We start from the raw sequence: 9,943 nt of genomic DNA, 5'->3' as shown, positions 1-9,943 counted from the left end.
CTATTTATGCTGCTGGGCTGTGTCCAGGTGAGCTCAGGGCCTCCCTCGTGGGTTGTTTTCCTTACATTCCTACCCGATCACACCACACTGCCACCTGACCCCAAGCCCGGGGGGACAGAGGAGATGCCTCCCGGATAAAATTCTGAATTCCTACATTCAAATTTTGGCTCTTCATGAAGCTATGTTTCTTCATAATAAAATGGGGTAAAACTAGCACTTACGTCTTGGAGCTATAAAAATGAAATGACTACCGGTGCTGTGCTTAGGGCAGAACCCACCAAACAATGGTCCATTCTTTTCTTCCTCCCCTGGCCCCCAGCCCCGTGATTCAGCGCTAGGGAGCCCTGAGGAATAAGCACGTTGAGGGGAGAGAAAAGGCTGGAATGATACGATGGCAGAGCCTAGGGCTTCTAGCCACGTAGAACTACATTCCATTCCCTTCTAAAGCAAACTCAGGCAGCCTAACACTTCCTGGGCCCTGCAACCCGCCTCCCAGCAGCGGCTGTCCTGGGCTGCGGCCAGCAGGGCCCTGGCCCGCAGTGGGGCTTGTGGGGCAAAGTGACACCCTGGGCCTCGCTACCCTCCATGCCCCATCCCTCACAACAGACGTCCCAGAGTGTCCCTGGTGTGCCTGCTTCTCTCGCTGCCCAGGGAACTCGAGCGCCCTCCTCCTTGTCCCCAGCCAAGGCAGCCAGACCCTCCAGACCATTTCCCCAGCAAAGACCATCAACGCAACTGAGCTCAGCCAGCACCCAGCCACACTTGTGTCTTCCGGGGTGACCTGCCGCTTCCCGTTCCTCTTTGGCCAACACAGTCCAGGGCAAAACCCACTACACTCAAGGATTTTCTCGTCTACCATCGCCAGACGCCTTTCTCACCGTGTCTCTCTCTTGCTCCTTGGCCCCTCACCACCTCACACGAGAACTAGGCAGACAGGCCGGAAAAGTACTACAGGTTTCTACTCCCAAAACCTCCTCAGGCACCAGAAAGGAGCTGCCCGGCCTCCGCGTTCTGCTGAGACGGTCTGGGGGTGCCCAGACCACTGCCCGGCCTCCGCTGCACGTCCTCACCAACTGCTGGATGCTGACGAAGTCCATGGCCCCTCCCCTGCTCGTCACGCCCCCAGTGAGAAGAGCCGAGCAGCTCAGCCCTTTTATAGGAGAGCTGTCGGGGGCCGGGGGGCGGGGGCAGGGCAGAGGCTCGGGCCCCCGCCAGGCAACTCCGTGGCTCCGTAACACCCACCAAAGTACCGGTGTGAGCACACAGCCCACTGCGGGCACGGGAGAAAGAGCTGTTTTGAGCTGAGTCAGTTGCATCCTCAGACACCCCCCATCCTGCACCTGTGCCATCCCCCCCGCACCTACTCAGAAGTGATTCAACCAATAAACACACATCCTGGGCGCTGGGCCACCAGCCCAGGTTCCGGGGGAAACGGCTCCCATTCTCCTAAGTGCAGATGCCCTGGAGAAAAAGAAGTGAGCCGCCACGTTGCTGTAGGTCTGGCTGCCTGAGACCCTGGGAGACGCGGCCCAACTGCCGCGGCAAAAAGACTCCTAGAGAGGACCCCTAAAGCACAGACGCAAGGGGCCGACCTCTGCCTCGAGACGCTTCCCGGCTGCTACAGGAGGAGACCGAGGGACTTCCCAACCCCCGGCCAGTTGCCAGGCCGCCTGGGCTGCTCTTGGTGGTGGTTTCCTTCCCCAGACACCCACCCTGCTCCCTCACCACTGTGACGGTCAAGGTCGACGATTAAGCTAGGCCACCATCAGGAGCCAAGCCCAGCCCGTCATCAGCCCCTCATGCCTCTTGAAGAGCCTCCCACGGCCGACACGCACGTCCCCCACCAGGGACCTGGTGGTGGACCTGGGCACGGAGATGCCCTTCGCCAGGAAGGTGGGGTTCAGATCCGCTGCAGGTCCAAGTACGAACGTTAACCACTAATCCAGTTGCAAAGCAATCAGTCTGCAGCTACCAAAGCCAAACTTCCTAATTCTCCCTCAGACACCAAGCACGACTTCCACCCAGCTGTGCCTTGAATTCTGCCTTGACCTTTGAAGGGCAATCTGATTGCTTGTGTCACTCGGATCCTGGAGTCTTATTCACTAGCTCTCAGATTTCCTGGAGCAACATGAGCAGGGATGACCAGGACGAGCCAGCGCGAGGGAGAACCGTGGATCCAGGGCGGCCCAGGGCCCCACCACAGCTGGCTTCTTGGTGACTGCTTCCAAGCCCAGCGGCCACGGCTCACGGGCCCAGCCGCTCCGCGGCACGCGGGACCCTCCCGGACCGGGGCACGAACCCACGTCCCCTGCATCGGCAGGTAGACCCTCAACCACTGAGCCACCGGGGAAGCCCGAGCCCCGAGCTTTTGAGAGAAACCCCATCCTTATGCTCCAGGGTGTTTCTGTCAAAGGTGATTCTTGCCGGTGGTCCTGAGGAGGGAAACGGTTACCTGGAGGAGAGTGAGGGGAAACCGACGAGAACAAGCAGGACTTCAGCTCTGGACTCCACTGCCTGCCACACAGACTCCTCTCCTCCAACGTTCGAGGGCGGGGGCACCGACAGGCTGCATCAGAAATTCTCAGCAGAAGACTTCCTGGTATTCACATGAAACTAATTGGTAGTAACTTAATACTGGTATAACTTATCAAAGAAAAAACGTACTCCTGGTAAAAACTCCAAACATAGCAAATGAAGCTCAGGACACCCTTGGTTAAGTACTCTTGCCGTGGAGCCCGGGGAAGCCATGGGTACAGTTTAACACACAGCTTCCTCACGCTCCTCCTGTGTGTTGTGTGTACGCACCTACATGTTTCTCCATACTTTACGTCATCACGACTCAGCACTCTCCACATTAGCGTACGCTGCGCTCAAAGTGCTAGAACCTCGCCGTCCCCCTGCTGCAAACACCTAGGTTATCTCTGCATTTTTTTTTTTTTTTTTTTACGTTACACCCCATGCTCCAATCCAAATTTTTGAAAATGCCTCTGTAAATAAACATCTTTGGGGACTTCCCTGGCGGTCCAGTGGTTAGGACTCAGCGCTTCCACTGCAGGGGGCATGGGTTCGATCCTTGGTCGGGGAACGAAGATCCCGCAAACCGCTCAGTGAGGCAAAAAAAAAAAAAACCCCAAAAGCAAACATCTTTGTGCACACAGATGAATATTTCTCTAGGGACCTACAGAGAAATCAATGTATTGGCCCCATTCAATTAAATTTTAATAGATATTGCCAAACTGCCGTCCACACCGGCGGTAACCAATTTCCATGAACAGATAAAAACAAACACAGTTAAGACAAGGAACAGCATCAAAGAGAAAAGAAAAAAGAGATATAATTATGTACATATATACATAACAAAGGATCAATATCCAGCATACAGAACTAACTCCTATGAATCGAAAAAGAGAACAATTTTAGATGGACAAAGGGTACGGACAGGAAGGTCACAGAAGACGCGTTCAACCTCACCAGCAATTAGCGATGCAACCGAACAGCAGCACTGTGTAGTCTATCAGATGGTTGAAATGAATGAAATTACTATAAACACAAGTGCTGGTCAGGTTCTAGAGAGGTGGGAGCTCCCATACACTGCCCACACGGTGCCGGGCACCCTCCCCAGCACTCCCCAGATATTCACTCGTCTCACCCCCATGTGGACTCCGAGGCAGCCCCACTGTAGTCACTCCCACCTTAAGAGATGAGGACGCAGGGGACTTCCCTGGCGGTCCAGTGGTTAAGACTGTGCTTCCACTGCAGGGGGCACGGGTTTGATCCCTGGTCAGGGGAATTAAGATCCTGCGTGCCGCGAGGCAAAAAAAGAAAATGAGGACGCCGGACAGATGGGTAAAGTGACTTGTACCAAGGTCACTTGGCTAGAAAGCAGCTGTTCATTTGTCACATATTCCACAGTTTCTTCTCATGCTTACATACTTTTGTATCTTCAGATTCGGGTCTTTGCTCGAAATTTATTCTTGTGCGTGGGATGAGGTAAGGATATAACTTTATTTTTTCCAAACGGAGAGATGTTTCCACATGAACTAATTTAGAATACGGTCACCTGTCCAGGCTGGAGTACTGGCAGCCCCACCAAGTCGCCACCCTTGCTTCCCCAGTGGCCAGAATGGGGCTCTTCCAGGGTCCTCCAGCCTCAGGATCCCACCCTGCGACTCAGGCGCTGACTGAGGCGGGGGCTTGGAGGGCTAGTCCGTGTACCCCACATGCAGCCCGTGACAGGAGCGGGGAGACTCAGCTGGCCAGCAGGTCCCGCAGGTCGCTGTTACAGGGCAGCAGGTCACAGGCGAGTCGTGCCTTCCGGTCCCGGATGGCCTTCAGGGCTGGGCTGTGTTGCAAGAGGAGGGAGCAAATGTCCACGTGACCCTTCTCGGCGGCCTGTGGGGAGAGAGGCCCGGATCAAAAGCCGTACCCCACTGGGCCCTGTTCTTTCTTGCTCCACTTCTGGGGCCCTTTTAGTCCGAGAAAAGGTCTCACGGAAATGGAGGCGCTGGCCGTCTGAGCCGGTTTCCCCTAACCCCTGCCAAACTGCAGTGACGTGCTGCAGGGTGGCGGGGCACCCTGGTGCCACTTGGGCAGTCAGCTTCAGCTTTTCTTCCTTGTGTCCTCTGCTCAGTGGCCATGCTTCTTTGCCCAGGCCTGCACATTAAGAACAAGGACAGAACCTTGGATCTCTAAGCACCTTTACAAACATTCCGATTGTCTATAGGGTGCTGGGTGCCGTGGGCACAAGACACATCAGACACGGCCCCTGCCCTCTGGGAACTTTCAGATGAGCGGAGAGAAACAGGCCCAGTACCCAGCTTTCTCCTCGTCCCCTCGGAGATCAACGATCCCAATCTGGATGTCAATTTCTAACCTACATCCTCCAAAAGAGAAGTGTTAAGTGATTTACATAGATTATCTTACTTAACTTTTATAATAACCATCAGAGGTAGGAAGTATCATTATTTCCACTTTATAGACGAAAAAACTGAGGCTTATAAAAGTTGAGTAACTCGCCCTAGGTCACAGAGCTAATGCGGCAGCATGGGGAATTCTAAGCCAGGTCTGTCTGACCTCAAAGTCTGAACTCTCAATAGCTATGTTGTATCACTATATTCCCTACTCCTCCCAAGAGACAAAGGGCTACGGGGGCTCCTGAAAGGTATCAAAGTTAATGTTAGTACCAAACACCATCTCAAATTCGAATCTAAATCTTTATTCAGCATAAATATTATCTTGATGAGTACAGACCTGGGATTCCCTATTTTACTGCTTCAACTCAGGCAATAGCGTGTTGTGAGCAGTTGTAAGATGAATTCCAAATAATTTCTGGCAAAAGGAAGTGCCAATGTTTGCAGAAGGAAGCAAGGGAGGGAGGCAAGTAAGCTGGAAGGAAGGGACGATTCACATTCCTCACACACATGCATTCCCTCAATTTCTCGAGAATGCCGCAAGTGCGGGTGACACCAGCTAGGTCCATCCATGGCAGTGTCCTGCCTATCAACACCCATCATGTGAGCCGTGGCAGTGAAACACTCAAGCCAACACCAGTTTAGACCACAGAGAAACGAACAACCCGCCTTTCCAACCAGCAAGGGTCTCAAAACGAAACAACCCCCAGCTGCTCACTCAGCACCTGAGCTCAGTGCTGAGGCCACGGCAGGAAACAGGACCAATCCCAGCTGCCTCCAGTGAGACGGAGCTCACACAGGGAATTTCAAGGGGGAGAAGAGTCAGAAGTGGAGCACAGAGTGCTTCCGGGCATCCAGGTGCAAGAGCTGTCCTCTGAGGAAACGGGAAGGCTCTCTGAGGGCACGATGTAGAAGCTGCAAGCCAGAAGGAAGGACAGACGCTAGTCAGAGGGAAAAGGGTGATGTGAGGCATCCGGATGGGGAGAGATGTGCTCTATGGCCTGCAAGTGATAGAGAAGCAGGTTCAAGAAACTGAAGACGACTAGCGGGGCAAGGGCAAGCTGGCAGGTAGGCAGGGGCTGACCCCAGAGGGCCTGTACAGCAGCGTAAGGACTTGGTAAAAGCAAGCCTCCGAAGGACTCGAAGGCGTGGCGTGGTCAGAAGTGCTTTTTAAACCATCACTCTGGGAGAAGATCAGTGGGGCTAAGGGAGGAACAGGTTTGCACACATAGGCCGTAAGTATGTGTCAACTGCGTCTCAAAGATGCACGAGAAACCGGTAAAAGCGGATGCCTTAAGGGAGGGAAGGGAGACTAAGGGACCAGGGGTGGGGGGCGGGGAGGGAAACTTGTGTCCACGGGAGACATTCTGTACTCCTCAAACCGTTCACAGCGGGTAGGTGTTTCTAGTCAGAAAACATTTAATTAAATGATCACTTCGATCACAGCGTGGAAAGCAGACTAGAGGGATAGGCAAGAGTGGGTGCAAGTTTCAGAAAACTCCGTGGAAAAGCATTGAGGACACATCATTAAGGGGAAGAAAAAGAAAATGACGCCATACGTTTAGTTCTAATTTATGTGCGCAGGAGACATGCTGGAAAATTATACGTTAATCCTAAAGTGACGAGAGGTGAGCACCGAGGTTACAAACGATTTCAATTTTCTACTTTATGCTTTTCCGTTTTCCCCATGTTTTCTACAGTGAACGCATTATAACTTTTACTTTTTTATTTTTGGCCACGCCTTGTGGGATCTTAGTTCCCCAACCAGCGACTGAACCTGGGCCCACAGCAGTGAAAGCGCGGAGTCCTAACCACTGGACGGCCAGGGAAGTCCCATATTATAACTTTTCTAATGAGAGAAGACAGGTTCTTGCAACCTGTGAAACTTCCAAGAGGGGACCCACCTTGTGCAGACTGGTCATGCCGTCGTCGTCCACCAGCCTGGGATTGGAGCCGTGCGACAGCAGGAGCCGGGCGATGTCCGTGTGCCCACAGTAGCTGGCCCGGTGCAGAGCGGTGGCTCCCCCGTGGGTCTGGGCATCACACTTGGCCCCGCTCTCCAGCAGGAACTGGCACACGGCATAGTGCCCGTTGCGGCTGGCATAGTGCTGTGGGGAACAGAGCCGGGGTCAGGGGGCAGAACCGCGGCGGGGGGTGCCCCCTCCAGCACCTGGGTGACCAGGGTGAGCCTTCATTCCTAGCTTCAGTTGCCGCCACTGTAAACTGGGGATAATAACCATTCCTACCTCGCAGAATCCTTATGAGAACGAAGTTAAATAACTAATGCAAAGCACTTATGCTAATTAAAAAAACCCAGGTTCACGTGATGCTTAAACAGAAACCCTGCTGGGAGAGGAGGAAGGGTGGGAGAAGAGAAAATGCAAACATCATCCCCTCCCCACCCCCACGGAGCAGGAAGCCGGTGAGGCTCATCCCCAGCTCACCAGGGCCGTGTAGCCGGCGGAGTCGGGCTGGCTGGGGTCCGCTGCCTTCTGAATTAAATACTTCACTCGGCCCAGGTCCCCGTTCAGGGCTGCAGACCAGATTCCTGCAGAAGGACAACCCGAGCACTGAATAACACTGAATGACTGGGGGCTTCCAGCGCTCCCTTTGCCTCCTGACCTCTTGTTTTCTCATCTATAAAATGGAAATTCATGGGTTCAACAAATATTAACACGAGCACCTCCTCTGTGTCAAGGACTGTGCTGGGTGCTGGCGACATCGCTGGGAGCAAGACAGACAAGGGGCTTGTCTAACCAGGACAGGAGACTGGGCAGACACAGTCACCCTTCTTCCCACTGCAAACACACCAGTGTTGGATAAAGTACTGTTTAAGATGTTTGAATATACAGTCACAGTCAAAAGGAAGAACAGGACATTGCCAGGTGCCAGCGCAAAGTGAAAACCACAGCCAAAGTTGTGAACAGTCACCCCATCTGCGGAATCCCGAGAGTCCTCAGAACCGTCCCACAACTCAGGGGGCTTTGGCTGGAACGCCTGAGCGAGCAGCGTCTGGAGCAAAGTCGGCCGTGCGCACGGTGAGAAACCAGACAGAGCCAGGCTCTGTGCACAGAGCCGCGGGTGGCGAGTGCAGCAGCAAGGATAGTCTGGGGCAAAAGAGTTACCCCGCTGAGCCCACAGGTAGGGATGACATCGCCTGCCTCGAGGCCATCTCTGTCGTATCTCACGCCTGCAGTGCCCACACGCAGCCCCCCTGGTCTGAAGCTCCATCCTCTCGGGGTGGGTGCAATACCCTGGCTGCAGGCTCTGCTGCTTAGGAGCAGACCCGGGAGCAGGGCTGGGTGTCCTAGGGTCGCACCAGGTGAGGAGCCGGGCCCAGCCGCACCACTGGGGAAAGTTCCTGAAACCAAAGCCTGTTTCCCGACCTGCACGCGAGCCGGTGTTTCTAATGCCGAGCTCCCGCCGGGTCCCTGGCGGGCTCTCACTACGCGGGAGCGGTGAGCCCACCGCCCGCCAACGCTCCGACTAGGTCCCCAGGCTGCCTCCCCCTCGGGGCCCCGGTTTTCGGCCACCTCCTCTGCCCTGGGGGCCTGGGGACGCCGGAAGGCGCCGGGCCGGTAGGGCCGCGCACCCGCCTCACCCCTCTCGAAGTCCATCTCGTCCAGCGTCTGCTGCACGCCGGGAGCCGCGCTGGGCCGGGAACAGCAAGGGTCTTCGGCGCAGGGCCGCGGCACCGCCATGTCACCCTCCGCGCCCTCCCACCCGCTGGCGGGCGCGGCCGCGGGTAAGGTCACGGGCACGGGCGCCGGCGCGGCCACGGCGAGCGGGGTGGGCGGGGCGGGCGCAGCGCTGCCCACCCGCCTGGCCTGACCACTCGGCGTCCGCACGAGCCACGGGGCCGACCAATCAAGCTTCTGGGTCTGAGCCCGGGAGCCAATCGCGGCGGTGGGGTTGGACCTGGGGGGGGCGGTGCCTGGCCGCGCCCGCCCGAAGCGGCCACGCGAGGGCGTCCCAGGCTAAGCGGAGGCCGGGGCGCGCCCGCTGGAACCCAGGGGGGGCGGGGGTGGGGTGGGTCGGGAGCGTTTATGTGGCGCCCTTCCAGGTTCTCTTCGTCCCACCGGGCTCCCCAAGGGCAGGGGGTCGCCGGGAGCACCCTAAGGTCCTTTCCCCCTTCTTTCCCCCACCACGCGGGCCCAGGAAGACGGATCGCCGCGGCGGCGCGGTGACCACTTGAAAGGCCGCGCGACACCCTCCCTCCTCTCGCCCCTCCTGCTCATTTTTCAAAACCCCGTGGGAGGCAGGTAGTCATGACCTATCCTGCCGCTGGGAGCACCTGCACGTAGGCCCGGGGGGCAGGGAAAAGGGCCTGGAACCCTCAACCCCACAGTGGGCACCTAGTTTACCGAATCAACCTTCTTGTATCGAGACATTCTCTGGGCTGTGGCTTAGTGACCGTGCGGGAAGCGTAGCGTGCTCAAGTCAGCAGATGCCAGCCCTCTCTTAACAGCAGGACGCCGGGCAGCAGCCTATTCCAGCCACAGCAGGCACCCCCAGACCGGTCAAGGGTACAGAGGACTGGCTGGCTGCCTCTGTGTGTGGGCGTGAATTATAGAACCCAGGCGGGGTCCTGTTTTTCTTACAAATACCTGGGCCCTGCACGGCTCCTTCCATAGGCCAGGGGCTTGGTGCCCACCGGGTGGCAACGGGGAAAGTTCCCTATGGTGTGTTGCTGGAGCGTTCAGGGCTAACAGTCTGGAGGGTAAAGGCTGAAAGTCATCCTTCCTCCCTTAAGTTGGTTGGGAGCCCCATCCCCACACGAGCCAGCCCACACCACCTTAAGCTGCTTCTAGGAAGTTCCCCTCCTCGGCCCCCTCACTCCCATTTCCCCTTCCCAGAGTTCTGGGAAGCCAGGCCCCTCCCGCTCTCCTGCTTCTACTCCCCATGCCCTGACTTCTCCCTTTGGCCAGAAGCCAAGGCTGGCTCTCAAGAGGCTGTGGCCCTGGTCTGGCTCCCAGCCCGAACCACCACTGTGGGAAAACATTGGCGCCTGGGCTGTCCCCCCTCCAGAGAGG

At 56.4% G+C, this 9,943-nt stretch overlaps 1 protein-coding gene across 1 annotated transcript; it reads right to left on the bottom strand.

Annotated features, from left to right (window-relative positions):
• Positions 1 to 3,154: 3,154 nt before the first annotated feature.
• ANKRD39 (ankyrin repeat domain 39) lies at positions 3,155 to 8,672 on the bottom strand. Its single transcript, XM_060027688.1, has 4 exons — positions 8,512 to 8,672; positions 7,355 to 7,458; positions 6,815 to 7,018; positions 3,155 to 4,392 (listed from the first exon to the last, which is right to left on the bottom strand). Exons 1-4 carry the CDS (start codon positions 8,609 to 8,611, stop codon positions 4,249 to 4,251), a joined length of 552 nt encoding a protein of 183 aa, XP_059883671.1. The 5' UTR covers positions 8,612 to 8,672; the 3' UTR covers positions 3,155 to 4,248.
• Positions 8,673 to 9,943: the final 1,271 nt, after the last annotated feature.

Source organism: Delphinus delphis, chromosome 12 (genome assembly GCF_949987515.2).
Source record: "Delphinus delphis chromosome 12, mDelDel1.2, whole genome shotgun sequence".
NCBI classification, from domain to species: domain Eukaryota; kingdom Metazoa; phylum Chordata; class Mammalia; order Artiodactyla; family Delphinidae; genus Delphinus; species Delphinus delphis.
The sequence above is the reverse complement of the archived record's forward strand: the minus strand, read 5'-3'. Positions and strand labels throughout refer to the sequence as shown.

Bases quoted from the DNA above. Each gene is read 5' to 3' on its own strand.
- ANKRD39 (XM_060027688.1), bottom strand. From the start codon at position 8,611: ATGGCGGTGCCGCGGCCCTGCGCCGAAGACCCTTGCTGTTCCCGGCCC. The intron at 7,459-8,511 runs GTGAGGCGGGTG...GTCCTTCTGCAG, and splicing joins CGAGATGGACTTCGAGAGGG to GAATCTGGTCTGCAGCCCTG. The intron at 7,019-7,354 runs GTGAGCTGGGGA...TGTTCCCCACAG, and splicing joins CCGCCGGCTACACGGCCCTG to CACTATGCCAGCCGCAACGG.